The 14,570-nt window shown below is 37.0% G+C and overlaps 3 protein-coding genes across 6 annotated transcripts; 2 read left to right on the forward strand and 1 right to left on the reverse strand.

Annotated features, from left to right (window-relative positions):
* Positions 1 to 449: 449 nt before the first annotated feature.
* LOC121764014 (peroxisome biogenesis protein 12-like) lies at positions 450 to 4,340 on the forward strand. Of its 3 annotated transcripts, none has more exons than XM_042160106.1 (10): positions 450 to 611; positions 1,104 to 1,209; positions 1,382 to 1,530; positions 1,697 to 1,943; positions 2,178 to 2,287; positions 2,789 to 2,863; positions 2,969 to 3,055; positions 3,415 to 3,501; positions 3,643 to 3,780; positions 3,914 to 4,340. In XM_042160106.1, exons 1-10 carry the CDS (start codon positions 504 to 506, stop codon positions 4,004 to 4,006), a joined length of 1,200 nt encoding a protein of 399 aa, XP_042016040.1. In that variant the 5' UTR covers positions 450 to 503; the 3' UTR covers positions 4,007 to 4,340. The 3 variants fall into 3 exon arrangements, with proteins under 3 accessions (XP_042016040.1, XP_042016041.1, XP_042016042.1); XM_042160108.1 differs by having other exon boundaries at positions 452 to 611; positions 3,966 to 4,340; XM_042160107.1 differs by lacking the exon at positions 3,914 to 4,340 and having other exon boundaries at positions 3,643 to 3,901.
* Positions 4,341 to 4,418: 78 nt separating this feature from the next.
* Positions 4,419 to 5,576, reverse strand: LOC121764015. Its single transcript, XM_042160109.1, has 3 exons — positions 5,453 to 5,576; positions 5,241 to 5,344; positions 4,419 to 5,147 (listed from the first exon to the last, which is right to left on the reverse strand). The coding sequence occupies exons 1-3, from the start codon at positions 5,507 to 5,509 to the stop codon at positions 4,517 to 4,519; spliced, it is 792 nt and encodes a 263-aa protein (XP_042016043.1). The 5' UTR covers positions 5,510 to 5,576; the 3' UTR covers positions 4,419 to 4,516.
* A 3,650-nt stretch (positions 5,577 to 9,226) lies between these two features.
* Positions 9,227 to 14,246, forward strand: LOC121765861. Of its 2 annotated transcripts, XM_042162135.1 has the most exons (9): positions 9,227 to 9,332; positions 9,853 to 10,241; positions 11,688 to 12,028; positions 12,172 to 12,421; positions 12,741 to 12,906; positions 12,970 to 13,072; positions 13,144 to 13,272; positions 13,353 to 13,565; positions 13,651 to 14,246. In XM_042162135.1, the coding sequence occupies exons 2-9, from the start codon at positions 10,007 to 10,009 to the stop codon at positions 13,927 to 13,929; spliced, it is 1,716 nt and encodes a 571-aa protein (XP_042018069.1). In that variant the 5' UTR covers positions 9,227 to 9,332; positions 9,853 to 10,006; the 3' UTR covers positions 13,930 to 14,246. The 2 variants fall into 2 exon arrangements, with proteins under 2 accessions (XP_042018069.1, XP_042018068.1); XM_042162134.1 differs by lacking the exon at positions 9,227 to 9,332 and having other exon boundaries at positions 9,402 to 10,241.
* The last annotated feature ends 324 nt before the right edge of the window (positions 14,247 to 14,570 follow it).

Genomic DNA, 14,570 nt, shown 5'->3' on the forward strand with positions numbered 1-14,570 from the left:
TAAATATACTACTATCAAATATCAATTTATAACTTCGACCCAACAATTATTGGATGGATCTTGATTCATTAGACGATCCATAATATTTAACAATTATTTGTTTTTAATTTTCCAATTATGTTTTCAATCTTTGAACTATTTATCAATTTTTATACTATTGAATTCTCCATGTATTGGCAATAGAATTGAGACAAGGAGTGAGATAAAATTGATAGATTGAAACCAATTAAAACACAATTAATATAAATAAAAGTAGAGATAATTTAATAAAGTTCATAATTTAGAATATTTGATAAATCATTAAGCGTTCATTAACCTGATAAAATTGACCAAAGATAGACATTCGCAAAACCCGAATAATTGAGGGGTCTTTAGGAATTTATCAGAAACTTTTGGACTCAATTGAAAATCTATACTCTTTGTGAGGAGCAAATCGCCAATCTCATGATTCTCATCAAAAGCAGCGAAGAAGAGGAGGAAGAGTGGAGAGAGAGAGAGAGGAGATGTTGTTTCAGGTGGGAGGCCAAGGTACGCGGCCGACATTTTTCGAAATGTCAGCCGCCCAGCAGCTGCCGTCAAGTGTACGCGCCGCCCTCACTTACTCGCTTGGCGTACGTATCTTCTTCTCACTTCCTGCACCTTTGCCTTCTCAATTCCCTATTCCTCTAGCTGCAATTTCGATTTTCGTTGACAAACTGTAATTCAATGATGTTTGCTTACTTACGACGCGGCGGAATTATCTCGAGATGCTGGAATTTCTTAAATTTCGATGATTGATAGAGTAGGAGCCTAAGCTTTATAATTAATCAACTTAATTCTGTTTGATTAACTATGCGTTATCTGTCGAATTTGACGACAAAAAAATACAAAAGGAATTATCTTGGATATTATCTGCTTATTTATTGTGGTTGGATGAAAAAAAGTGGATGTTACGTTGTAAAACCTATAAGATATAATCTGTTATTGCTGCCTTGTGTATTTACTTGATGAATTCAATCTTAGAGACTTCATTTCTTGAGTCTTCTAGCTCATGATGATGATAATTTTCTGGTTATATAATCGGTGGGGCGGATTTGAGGTGAAATTTCGTCTCTTACCTGCAGGTATTTGCTCTGAGAAGACCCTTCATTCATAAAATCTTGGATTATGAAGACGAGTTTTTTGCCCTGCTTATGCTAGTCCTTGAAACTCACAGTTTGCGCACTACAGGTGAAACTCGACTCAGTAACTGCACTTCACAAATTTGGTTTTTAATATTCTGTGAACATTACTCTATTGGATTCTGCTACTAAGGGGGAGTCACGGGGACTGTTCAATTCCAACTTGCGTACTGATTGGTGCACGGTTACCATATGCTGATTTCTTCCAATCTATTCTTCAGATGCTTCCTTTTCAGAATCATTATATGGCTTACGGCGAAGGGGTGCTAAGATTAAATTGAAAAAGAGCAACTTGCTTACAAATTCCGCTGATGAGGTCCGTCACACGGGCTTGCGTAAACGTCAAAAAGTGCTTTCAGTTGTATTTCTGGTAAGAATCTTAATTAGGTGTCACGTAAATTGAGGACTTGTTTATACTTATTTTGAGATTTATCTGCTACATTGTATTTTTACCTGTTGCAGAGTTAGCATTCCTTTCAGTTTTCTTCTTCATTAGTATTTTGATTCATGATCAATGATGCTTCTGCTTTTGGCAGGTTGTTTTACCGTATTTGAAGTCAAAACTCCAATCAACCTACAACAGGGAAAGAGAAGCTAATCTGCAGGCAAGTCTTTGGGGAGATAGCGATGAAAGGTTTGATGGTGACTTTGTTAGTAGAGACAATGATTCCTTTGGGTCAAGGGATGGCTCAAATATTGAAGCATCAGCTAGACATCGATGCATCAAGAGGGTAAGGAAGATTGTTGGTGCTTGCTACCCTTGGCTGCATGCTGGAAATGAAGGTCCGTACGTTTTTTTCCCTCACCGTTTGAATTATTTGTAGTTTCTTTGATTGATCATATTTGAGGTTGACTAGAAAAGCTCGGATCTGTTGGTTGTTGCCTATACTTTTCCTTTGTCAGAACTACTCATGTAATTGATAATGATATTATCAGTTGGAGTGATGTAGGATTATGATTTGTCTTTCATTATTTAACCTGAGTTTATTTCATCATTCTTCTGGTTCTGATATGCAGGATTATCTTTTGCCTATCAGCTATTGTACTTGTTGGATGCCACTGGGTTCTACTCTCTGGGGTTACATGCACTTGGCATTCATGTTTGTCGAGCAACTGGTCAAGAGGTGGTAAGTTTTCCGTGCTGAAGTTTTCTTGAGTCTCAAATGATTTCTTTTTATGCATATCTTGATTTTTCTCATGTACATCTTTTATTTAATTATAAACTTAATACATCAGAAAATCCAGTTTGGGTCAGTAGTAAATAAAACTCACAAGTGCTTCTTAGGTGTATATTTTGATGTTTGGAATATGTCATGCCTGGAATATGTACTACTAGATGTTGTTACTAACAGAGGTCTAATGCTTCATTTAGGACAGGAAGCATGCCTGTTGTTTCAATTTCATGATATTTGCATTTGTAGTTTAGTTCTAAAGTTCTTATTTTTTACAGTGATGTGTTCCTCACTAATGTTGTAGGCTTACGTACCAATAAATTAGTTGAATTTATTTCCCATCAACTGTCTAATATCATTAATAACAGTATTTTGGATTTAGCAAGCATCCTTCTTGTTATGTGCATTCACTTCTTATGTTATCTTGAGCTTGTCTTTTTTCTGATGTCAAGATAGATGGATACATCTTCCAGAATTTCAAAAATAAGAAGTCGTGAACGAGAGAGATTACGAGGCTCCCCTTGGCTAAAGGTGTGCCTGTAGATTTTGCTTTATTGTTCAAAATTTGAATACCAAAACAGTTTGTTAGAGTTTTGATAATATACTTACTGGTCAATTTTCTGAATTTCATTTCAGGCACTACAAGGTGGTTTACTCACCTGTGCATATGCAGTTCTTGACTATGCCCAGACTGGTTTGATTGCAGCTGTATTTTTCTTCAAAGTAAGTATTGCCATATGCACTTCCTAAACTAACTACTCAAAGCCGTTGTGTACCATTGCATCAAAGTTGCTATTTGCTGTTATTTGAAGCTGATATGAATATACCTAGTCTTCAATGTGTTAGCATAACGTAATTTTTTTATAGTAAAAAATGGTTCCATGAGGGACCGGACCTATATAGTTGTGGATCTTATAGAGTTTCAGTGTGTCCGGGATGACTTTTACTGTCTTCAGATTTCTGGCAACTACTCTAAGAAGTACCCGTTTTATGTCTTTTAGAGGTTTTATTTATTCATTCTTTGGATTTGTATTTTCTCTGTGATTTACTCTTGCTTAGTGTACTAATATGTGATTGCTCAGATGATGGAATGGTGGTACCAGTCAGCTGAAGAAAGAATGTCAGCCCCAACCGTATATCCTCCTCCTCCTCCACCACCGCCTCCAAAGGTCATTGCTCACCTTGAAAGATAATTGCATTTACTTCTCTCTTTATTTTTGCCTCTTAACATCCTGCAGAGTCGGTCTAAATGTCCTTTCTGTGTGGAAATTCATAGTTTGCTCCTTTTCCAAAATATTTCTTCTAAACAGGTTGCGAAAGAGGGGATTCCACTACCTCCAGATAGGACACTATGCCCGTTATGTTTGCAGAAGCGTGCAAACCCATCAGTAATGGCTGTTTCAGGATTCGTGTTTTGCTATACCTGTGTATTCAAATATACCAATCAGGTCAGGATCTCTTCTCTTACAACGTACTCACTATTATTTGGAAACATGTTCGTACCCGCAATCCCTTTTTTGTGTGAGGATAGCTGAATTCAGTGGTGAGAAACTGATCAAGCTTTGTGATGACTCCATTCAGGATGCTCAATGGATGTTGAGTTCTTTTAACGTTGTTAATATTCTTCGTGCAGTACAAACGCTGCCCGGTCACATTGATGCCCGCGTCAGTTGATCAAATTAGGAGGCTATTTCATGATGTATAATAGATATGCTTTTCCTTCACCAATTGGACACTTAGCTGCAGCTATTTAACAATTACAGTTCTACAAGTCGAGCCTTCGTGGCCACTGCCCGGTCATATCGGACCTACAATGAACGCTGATATCGGTTCTCATCTTCACGGCTGCAGCATTTACAGGAAGATTGTGCTGAAATCTTTCCTCCTAAACTATTCTCTCCAACCGAAGATATGTATAATGCCATTTGCTTAGCTTTTGTAGATTAAATTTAATCAATTTTACATTCTTGTTCAATAAAAGTAAGAATATGGGCAGAAACTCCATTTATTTGTTGTGCATTGGAAATAGTTTGTAGTTCCATTTTGTTGCTACTTTTATATTGGAATCGAAAAAAATGGACATGAGTAAATTATAAACTTAATTCATCTTGAATCAGTACAACAAATGGTTCCTATATATAACTGACATCAATTCATCTGAGATCAAATACAAGCTAAGAAGCCTCAACACTTCCCAGAACTCGAAACTTCTCCGTCCTCCGCCTCACCAACGGCGCCCCTCTGCTGCCAATACCGACCCACCGTCCCGACACCCAGCTGATCATCACCACCACTGCAACACGATGTTGTTGTCGATGGAACCACCCCATTCAACTTGCTGATTTCTGCAATCACTCTCAGCCTGTCTCCATAGTTGTTCTCACTCTCCGGTGAGTTCTGTGGTGACTTCTCAGCTAACCAGCTCGAGAGGCTCATCTCGACCGCCTTCTCATCGCCTTTCCCTCTGCACGGACTATCACTCCCCGACTTCGACTTGTCAAAGAAACATTGCTTAATCATGGGATCTTCAGTCTTGAGTAGGCTGCTAACCTCTTTTTCTCCCATTTCTGCAGCTAAAAAATGCTTCCTAGAATCTATGGATAGAGTGAAGAGAGAGCTGCAGCAAGACTCTTCTTGAACAACATGACTACTGGTTTCTTGATCTTCTCTCTCATTCCCTCTCTCCATTTCAACTTTGCCATTTCCACATTCCACCAAACTAGTACTATCACTTTTGCTGCTGCTTTTACTAATTTTCTTGACATTTGAGTGATTGCAAACTGTTTCTTCTTCTTCTTTTTCCTTGCTAATATCTCTGATTAAACAACCAATATGTGTATAAGCATAATTGATGGTTGTTGATAAATTTCCCAAAAATACACAAAGAAAGTGGTATATATAAGCTTACTCAGATAACTGTGAAGCAAGTTTGATGGGATCAACAGTCTCCTCCACTTTCATTGATTCTGTCTTTTCTGGTAAGAATTTGACAGATTCATCCTGTGACAAACACTAAAACCAAACAACAAAATCACACATTTATATAATTAATATATTGCTAGCTAACACAATTCATTTCTACACACACAAAAAACATACAAACACGAGGTTTGGACTTACCTTTTTAGTGGCGAGATCACTTCTTACATGGCCAAAACAAGCAGGAAAACATCCCATGTTTCAATTTGAATACCCAAAAACTTTTCTTGAATTTTTTGGAGTATGTTCTAACTTTTTGGTGAGAAATGGTTTGTGCAGATGGGATTGAGAGGCTTTTATATTTAAGCAATAAGTTTGTAAAATGTGACCGTTAGGGATTGGGGTTGGAATGATATTTAATACTCCTATCTCTTCAAAAAACAAAACTATAGACAGTTGCTGAAATTTATACTGTAATTAAATCGTTTAAAGACACACTTACTATTGCAAATTGCACAATAGTTCAATTTGAAGCATTTTTTTTAATATTTAATTTATTTAAATGTTCACATTTAATTAAAAGTGAATGAGGCTAAGATGATCAGGTATGCATTTTATTTAGTAAACTATATTTTATCAGAATTTGTGAGATTTCTTTGTGTTATTTCAAGTAGCTAATTATATTTTTATCATGATTATAACTCGTATCATAATCAAAACAAAGAACTAGGGAGCATGCATACTACAATAATTTAGTTTCCAATTTGTTCATACTAATTATGTTATATAATGATCATACATTCTTAACGTAATAATTCTAAAACAATATTTTCTTGATTCACGACTGATAGACATAAGTTGACTCGGCTTCGGATTCTAAGAAATGTACTCCCTCCAGTGGCGGCGGAGCCACGTGGGAACAAGGGGTACCACTGTACCCCAAAACTTGTCATTATAACATTATTAGATATAACTAGCAATAACTCGCAGACTTGCCTAGCGGTATTTTCCTCTCCTTACACAGCAAAGAGCCAAGTTTGAATCCCCTCAAACGCCGCTCGCCATTCTAAAATAGAAACCCATCTAATGCTGATATCTTTATTTTTGTGTTTTATTAAATCTTATGCATTTTTTTAAATATTAATGCATTTGAAAGTTGAAACCTACACAATTCACATATATATTTATTTTTTCTGTTTTTCAAATCTTTTAAAGCATTTTTTTTATAATTGCATCATTTTAGCTTTTTAAAAATATTTTAATACATTTGAAACCTACACAATTAGCACATATATTTATTCTTTCTGTTTTTCAAATCCTTCAAAGAAATTTTTTTCATATGTTCATCATTTTAAGTTTTTATAAATATACTAATATATTTTAATTCCATGTATATCACTTGGTCATATTATATATCTTTCCAATTCTCTTCTGTACATTTTTTTAATAACAAATAAAATCATAAATTTTGATTGGGAAAAAAATTGAAAAAAATAAAAAGAATTGGTTAGATTTTGAAGCTTTGAAAAGTTGTAATAATTTATCGTACCCCCGAATGAGAAATTTTTGGATCCGCCACTGACTCCCTCTATCCGCTATTAGGAGTCTAATTTCTTGGCGGCACGGGTTTTAAGAAATATTTAAAAAGTGAGTGGAAAAAAGTTAGTTGAATAGGGGTCTCACTTGTATAAATTAGTTTTAAATGAAATGTGAGTGAAATGAGTTAGTGGAAGGTGAGACCCTATTAGAGCATCCGCAATGGATGCCCGATCGTCCACTCGTTGCAGGCGGATGACCGATCGAGCGGACGAGTGAGACAACTGAATGTTCGGTCGTCTGAGTCGGGCACCGATCGGGCGCCCATTGCAAAGCGTCGGACGACGACGCCCGAAGACGATAAAAAAATATTTAACTAAAAAAACAATTTTTTATTATAAAAAATCAATTATTAATTAAAAAATCATTTTAAAAATAAAAATAAAAAACTAAAATTTCACAATGATCCATACTAAAAGACAGATCCGTGAATTAGTGAAAGATTATGTTTTGTAGAATATAATATATTTTGGTATTTTTGTAATTAAAAATAAAAACAAAAATTAATAATATTAAAAATTAAATGTAAATTGAGTTTAATTGATAAGGCGAACACTAGGGCGAAACCATTGCAGAAAGAAGGGTCGGACTAAGAAATGTTTATGTGACAACTACTAGGGCATCCATTGTGGATGCTATTACCATTTATGGTAAAAGCGAACCGGAACTCCTATTCGCAGACGAACTAAAATGAAAAAGCGGGATTCCTATTCACGGACGGAGGAGGTAGTTGGTGGAAAATGCTAGTCGAATGTGGTTTCCATTTTCCATTTCATATTCCATGCTTTTGATACTCCCGTTTCATATTACATTGCTTACGAATCAAATGTTGAGATTTGAGTTTTTTTCTTCGCCTTTATATTCATTTTTCTCGAAAATATATTAGTATTGTTTTTTCTATGATATATTTAAGTGCATGTGCCCCTCATGTCTCGGAAAGTTTCTAAGTTATATGATTAATTTAATCTAAATTATTTGATAACAAAATTTAATCAAAATATCGGTATCCAATCATTTTGAGTCAAGTTCCACATTAGTTAAATTCTTGATTACGTGTATCTTTTATTTATAAGTAAAATAAAATCCACATGAAGGGTTCCACTAATAGCATCCGCAATAGCGGACGTCGGGACAGACGTCTGACTGGCGTGCGCGACGTCCGTTCCGAAAGTCCGCTATTGCGTCGTCATTGACGGACACGGACGTCCCTTGCGGACGAAAGGTCGTCTGTCGGTTTCCGCGGACGTCCGAATTTTTAAATTTTTTTTATTATTGGGATGTACGCTATTGTGAAATGAGATGTCCTTATGACGTGGCCGGATGTTTTTTGGGATATCCGCCGGGACATCCGTTCTATTGCGGATGCTCTAATAAATAATCATATACATAGTACAATTATAAAACTCATTAAATTTCGAAATAAAATTCCATAGTGGCACATGCAATTCAATTTAATGCCTGTTAAATACGCAAACATGCTTTAATCTCCCATTAACTTCTGCTCTGTTAACTTAAATCATTAATTATTATTATCATCAGTGATTAAAACAACTCAGTTGTAGTCATTAGAGCACCATTAACGCAACAGGCCGGGCCGCAAATCGCGAGTCCCGGCCCGAGACGCGCGTCGGACGGGAGGAAGTTCCGGCCCAGGCCGGTTCCGGGGTCCGGCCTGGCGGGCAATGGAGCTTCCGGTTGGAGGGGGTTCGGGCCGCTACTGTTCACCAATTTCTGAATTTTTATGCATTTGGAAGAGGAAGAAGAGGGAGGGGGAGAGGAAGAAGAAGGAGAAAGAGGAAGAAGATGGAGAGTTTTTTTGCACTTTTTAAAATTTTTTTTTAATTTTTTTGCACTTTTTTTAATATTCTAATTTTTTTTATATTTTTTAGTTTATAATTTATTATTTTGTATTAAAAATGAATTTCTCGTGTTATAATTGCTCAGCGTATTCTATTTTACGAGTAAAATAAGTTGAAGTTGTGAATAGTGTCATTTATTAGTTGCGGCCCGGGTTGAGGCGTGCAGGGTTAGAGCAGTTGTTGCCCGGGACTCAAATTTAGGGGAATGATGATGTGGAGGAGACTTGGGGCCCAAATCCGGGACGGGGTTAATGATGCCCTTAGTGTAACTAACAAGCCATCGAATTAAAAAACTTTTTCTCTACTTTTACAAATGAAGAAGATCAATTAATTATACTATACTAATTACTATATCAAAGAATGCAAAAGTAAGATAGATGACAAGAAATATACAAATTGACTTATGATAAAAGTAGAGTAAACAACAACCCAACCACACATAGTAGACACACAGTAGGTGTGTTTTTGTTTCAAGAAAAGGAAAACAGTTCCCAAAAAGAAAAGAACAAAAATTCACCACTGTTCCACTGCAAAGTCTGCAACTTTGAAACTGAATATTCAGGGGATTGTGATTTGTCCATGTCTCATTTTTGTTCCTTCCTCTCTCATATTTTAATTTTGTGGGGGTGGGGTTTTCTTTTCTTGCTCCAACTTGTACTGCGTTTATTTTTATCCATCATTTCTTGAATAAAAATCTAATCTTGTGTGCCGCAGTTCATTCATTTCTAGATAAGTTTTTCAGCTTTTGTCATGATTGAGCTGTATTTATTTTAATTCTTTTTCGAATAAAATAAAGAAATGGGAGTAGATTAGCCCCCGTGTCACTTTGCATGGTTTCTTTGCGCATTTGTCACTTCACTTCTCCCCTTTCTTTTTCAACCATTTTGCTGAATTTTATTTAATTTTGGATTAAAGTCACCATCTTGCCTTCTCCCCATTTGCTCTGTTTGTGAGCTTTACTCTGTGGAAACAGCTGAATTTTTTTGCCAAAATTTCTAAACCGAAATTACTTGCTTTTGTAAAATTTATAATGTCTATAGCTTTTCTGTGCATGGATTCTTATCTTGATTTCTGTAAAGCTCTGTTTGTGTGTGTTTAAATAGTGTGTGAGTGTTGAATTATGAACATTTTGGTCTACTTTTTCAGGCACTTTTTCTGCAATCATAAATGTTGGTGGTAATTCTGGTTGAGGGCATAAAATGGGAGGGAAAGTGCAAATGTGAATCAAAGTTCATGTGATTTTGCAGTTGGGAGTTGTTTGGTTGGAAGCACAATTCTCATTTTTCTTGAATTTTGAAAAATGGAGGGGTTGAATCATAAGTCTCTGGAGAGAGTGGTTTCACAAAGAGCTTTCCAAATGGGGAGTTCATTTCCATGCCAAATTTGTGTGGTGGGATTTCTGTGTGGTGTTTGCATCACCTCTGTGTTTCTAGCTGCCCTTACCTCATTTTCTGCCTCCTCTTTTGGTGGTGTTTCCATCTCTCTCTTCTCTCCTGGGATTTCTGCTCCCAATTCTTCTACATCATCATCAATCGGTAATTGTGATTATGTTAATTTTTCAAGATCCTTGTTTCCTTTTTTGCACATATTTGCTGTTGCATGATACTGGGCTTTAGTGTTTGCAGTTCATTCATAATGCCACACTGGTTTAGGCCATCAGAGAGAGAGAGTTGATTGATTGACTTTTTAAGATTCTTTTCTTGCTTTATGATTTTGGCAAGAGTTCTTTATAGAGAGTGTATGTTGTATTTTCATCTTTTTCTTGGCATTTTTGTTCTTACAGATAAGGGCACTGGTTTGGAGCCATGAAAAGAGAGAGAGAATATACTTTTTAGTTTTTGGTTTTGGTGTAAACATGGTGATGAGATGATCAATAACCGCACTTGAGAGAGAGAGAATATTATACTGTTAGTTTTTGGTTTTGGAGTAAACAAGGTGATGGAATGATCAATAACCTTACTTTTCTTTTCTTGATAGCCTTTCTCCAGAAGCAACATTCCTCATTTTCCCTTCATTCCTTGGCAATACAGCCATGAGAGAGAGAGAGAGAGAGAGAATCTTACTATAAGTTTTTAGTTTTGAGCAAACATGGTAATAGGATGATCAAAATCCTCACTTTTTCTTTCTTGATAGCCTTTCTCCAGAAGCCAACTTACCTCCTTTTTCCCCTTCATTCCTTGGCAATATTGTGTGTGTGTGTGTGTGTGTGTGTGTGTGTGAGAGAGAGAGAGAGAGAGAGAGAGAGAGAACTTTTTGGTTTTGGAGTAAACATGGTATCAAATGATCAATAACCTCACTTTTCCTTTATTTATAGTCTTTCTCCAGAAGCAAATAGAGAGAGAATTATTAGTTTTGGGTTTTGGAGTAAACATGGAGATCAAATGATCAATAACCACACTTTTCCTTTCTTTATAGCCTTTCTCCACAAGCAACTTACCTTTTCCCCTTCATTCCTAGGCAAAAAGCAAAGACCTTACTTTGATCATAAAGCTTCCAAGATACACAAACCATAATATGTATCCAAGCAGCTAATTTCTTGCTTGAATATCGCCTCACTCGTACTTCCTTTTCGGACATAAGGACTGTTACTAAAGAAGGACTTAAAATCTTGGAATTCAATGTGCATAAGTATTATATGTGTAAGTCCAGAATAAAGTGTAGAACAGTGCCACAGAATCCACAAACCAATAGCTGTGTGGTTTGAGTCTTGTTTATGTCGATGCATTGATTAATACAATCAAGAAAGTTAAGAGCTAAATGCAGTTTTGTGTTATGATCAACTCTCCCCTTACGCATTAGTAATCCCTGCATTTAGTTGGCTTGGAAACATTTTATAATCATTAACTTGAATTCTTCAATCAAGAAAATCCGACCTGAGTTTTGGAATTCTGCAATGAAAGCTTGCTGTTATTCGTTGTTCTTGTGTCTATTTGCAAGCTTGTGCCAAATGAGTATCTCTCTCAATTTCCCTGATGATGTAGGTGGAGACTGCAGGACCTTTATCAATGAGACTGAAAAAGTCGTGTATGAAAGGACAGAGGAGAATGTTTCGTTACTATATAAAGCATGGAGCGACCTACTTGGTGAATCGACTGGCCAGATAAGATTGAACAGATTACATGTTCCGAGAGCCCCTCATTTGCAGGATTGCAAGTTGAGTGGCGAAATGAATCATCGTCTTGATGCACGCCTTCCGAATGGGAGCTTCCCACCATGGACAGTTTGGAAAGGGCTGTTGGACTACCTTCCGTTGTTGCCCGTTGAAGAGCAGCTTAAGCAATACAGGGATCATGTAATATCTCAAGGAGCTTATCCACCCTGGGTATGAACTATGTTGCCTGTTAGCTTCGACGTTGAATGCATTTTATGGTATTTGCATAAATTTGTGCACTTAGTTACGTGTTACAATGATATACTGCTGTAGAATGTTTCGTCTTAATCCTCATGACAGATGGATTTTGTCAGATCATGGGATCAGACGAGGAAAACTACCCTCTCACGAGGAAAGTGCAGAGGGACTTGTGGCTTCATCAACATCCCGTGGACTGCAACGATCCTAGTGTGAAGTTTCTAGTAGCGGATTGGGAGAGATTGCCGGGATTTGGCATTGGAGCGCAACTTGCAGGAATGTGCGGTCTACTTGCTATTGCAATCAATGAAAAGAGGGTGTTAGTCACAGACTACTACAATAGAGCTGATCATGCTGGTTGTAAAGGTACATATTTCATATCGTTGTAGAGGTAGTAATTTCGACTCATGATACTAAATTATCACATTATTGGTCGATAGTTAACAAGTTGAAGTCATGCTTCCTAGTTATCATCGGCCTTGCATGATTCTTGGACGCTCTAATTTTTTGTTTGCGAGGTTTCATGAGTATACTATCATCCGTAGAAAAATCGTCTCTGTGTTGAAATTCTTATATGTCGTGAGTCTGTCGAAAGCTTCTAGTTGCTCTGTATCTAGTTGTAAACACTTCAAATGGTGCTTAAGTTATGAAATTCCGTTATAGTATTCGACTTGCTTTTATGTAGGTTCGTCACGCTCTAGATGGTCGTGTTATTTCATCCCAGAGACGTCCCCGGAATGCAGGAAACGAGCCTTTGAACTTAAGGACGACAAAGCAGCATGGGGAAAGGGTATTATAACAGTGAAAGAAAACTATACTTCCAAAGAAATATGGGCAGGACATGTACCTAGGTATTGAATTTAGCATTCGACTGTCTCGAAATTTGCAACTCTAACTAAAATATTATGCTTCAGGGCATGGGGAAATCCATGGAGTATTATGCAGCCAACGACAGAAATAAACGGGAGCTTGTTACTTCATCATCGTAAAATGGATCGTAGATGGTGGCGAGCTCAGGTAAACTATCACGGCCTCAACTCAAGAGCATGTGTTTCTTAGTTCAATGCTTAACGAAATCGGTTTGCTAGGCAATTCACTACCTCATGAGGTTTCAGTCCGAGTATACGTGCAACTTGATGAACATTGCTCGACACACTGCATTCGGATGGGAAGCTGCGAAAATGGTTCTTGCATCTTCCTCAAAAAATCTTTTCGAGGTTAGTCATTTTCAGTTCAAGTTTCACTGATGTGATATGGAAAGAAATTAAATTTTACGCGTTTATTTCCATTCCTGCAGGCCGAACAAGAGAGCAAGCTTGATATAGAAAGATTCGTATGGTCGAATCACAAACCATGGCTTCCCCGTCCCTTGTTAAGCATGCACGTGAGGATGGGCGATAAGGCGTGTGAAATGAAGGTGGTAGGATTCGACGATTACATGAAGCTAGCAGAGAAGGTTCGGAGGCGCTTCCCACATCTGAATCGTGTGTGGCTTTCTACTGAAATGCAGGTTATTTATCTCTCCATTCGTTTGGCGCGTCTTTCACTACGTCCGTTGTGTATATTGCTAAGTGTTGAAGCGTTTGCGTTTCTAGGATGTCGTTGACAGATCAAAATCATACGAGGGCTGGAGGTTTCACTACACGAACGTGACACGACAAGCAGGGAACATCACGATGGCGACCTATGAGGCGAGCCTTGGCAGGGAGACGAGCACCAATTATCCTCTCGTGAATTTCTTGATGGCCACGGAGGCCGACTTCTTCATTGGAGCATTGGGCTCGACGTGGTGCTTCCTCATAGACGGCATGAGGAACACCGGTGGGAAAGTGATGTCGGGTTATTTGAGCGTCAACAAGGACAGATTTTGGTAGGAGCCGCTCTGGGTCGCTTCCAATGAGACGGGATGAGCTCAGGCCGGTCGGACCCAAGGGACGGGCACCGGAGCTCGGGTATCATACATGATGATAGGTCTCAAGACACGATGTGAGTTGTGAATAGAATGAGATCAGAGTGTTTTTAAATTGCAAATCATTCAAAATTGAAATTTATTCTTTTGTGGATCGAGTGTTCTTGTGCATAAAATAATTTCATTTGCATCATTTCATTATTAGAATGTATAATGTTGAGAAACATGCTGTTACTGTATTTTTCATTGAAAATTGGTAGTTGATGCTTTCTTCCATTTCTATACATCAGATTAAAGACGCTGCAATGAAAAGCATAAAAGAAAATTAGAATTGATTTATAATTAGTCCGGAAAAATTGGGAAATTTGGGTTTATTTGCAATTATAGGGACCTGATCAATTGCTAATGCCAACTACATTATATTTTAAATTTAAATAATTATTAAATAAAATGATCAATTGCTAATGCCAACTACATTATATTTTAAATTTAAATAATTATTAAATAAAAGTAAAGGGTATTAATGTCAATTCTATCTTATTAAAATTATTCCAAAACTTTAAATTTACATAACTCACTCGATTTAAATTAATTTTTCGCAAAAAA

This window comes from Salvia splendens, chromosome 14 (assembly GCF_004379255.2).
Source record: "Salvia splendens isolate huo1 chromosome 14, SspV2, whole genome shotgun sequence".
In the NCBI taxonomy this organism is placed as follows: Eukaryota; Viridiplantae; Streptophyta; class Magnoliopsida; order Lamiales; family Lamiaceae; genus Salvia; species Salvia splendens.

Excerpts from the sequence above, each read along its gene's own strand:
- LOC121764015 (XM_042160109.1), bottom strand. The coding sequence starts at position 5,509 with ATGGGATGTTTTCCTGCTTGTTTTGGCCATGTAAGAAGTGATCTCGCC. Across the intron at positions 5,345-5,452 it reads GTGATCTCGCCACTAAAAAG|TGTTTGTCACAGGATGAATC; the intron begins GTAAGTCCAAAC and ends GTTTGGTTTTAG. Across the intron at positions 5,148-5,240 it reads CTTGCTTCACAGTTATCTGA|AGATATTAGCAAGGAAAAAG; the intron begins GTAAGCTTATAT and ends TTGTTTAATCAG.
- LOC121765861 (XM_042162135.1), top strand. The coding sequence starts at position 10,007 with ATGGAGGGGTTGAATCATAAGTCTCTGGAGAGAGTGGTTTCACAAAGA. Across the intron at positions 10,242-11,687 it reads TTCTACATCATCATCAATCG|GTGGAGACTGCAGGACCTTT; the intron begins GTAATTGTGATT and ends CTGATGATGTAG. Across the intron at positions 12,422-12,740 it reads TGATCATGCTGGTTGTAAAG|GTTCGTCACGCTCTAGATGG; the intron begins GTACATATTTCA and ends GCTTTTATGTAG.
- LOC121764014 (XM_042160106.1), top strand. The coding sequence starts at position 504 with ATGTTGTTTCAGGTGGGAGGCCAAGGTACGCGGCCGACATTTTTCGAA. Across the intron at positions 612-1,103 it reads CCCTCACTTACTCGCTTGGC|GTATTTGCTCTGAGAAGACC; the intron begins GTACGTATCTTC and ends TCTTACCTGCAG. Across the intron at positions 1,944-2,177 it reads GCTGCATGCTGGAAATGAAG|GATTATCTTTTGCCTATCAG; the intron begins GTCCGTACGTTT and ends TCTGATATGCAG.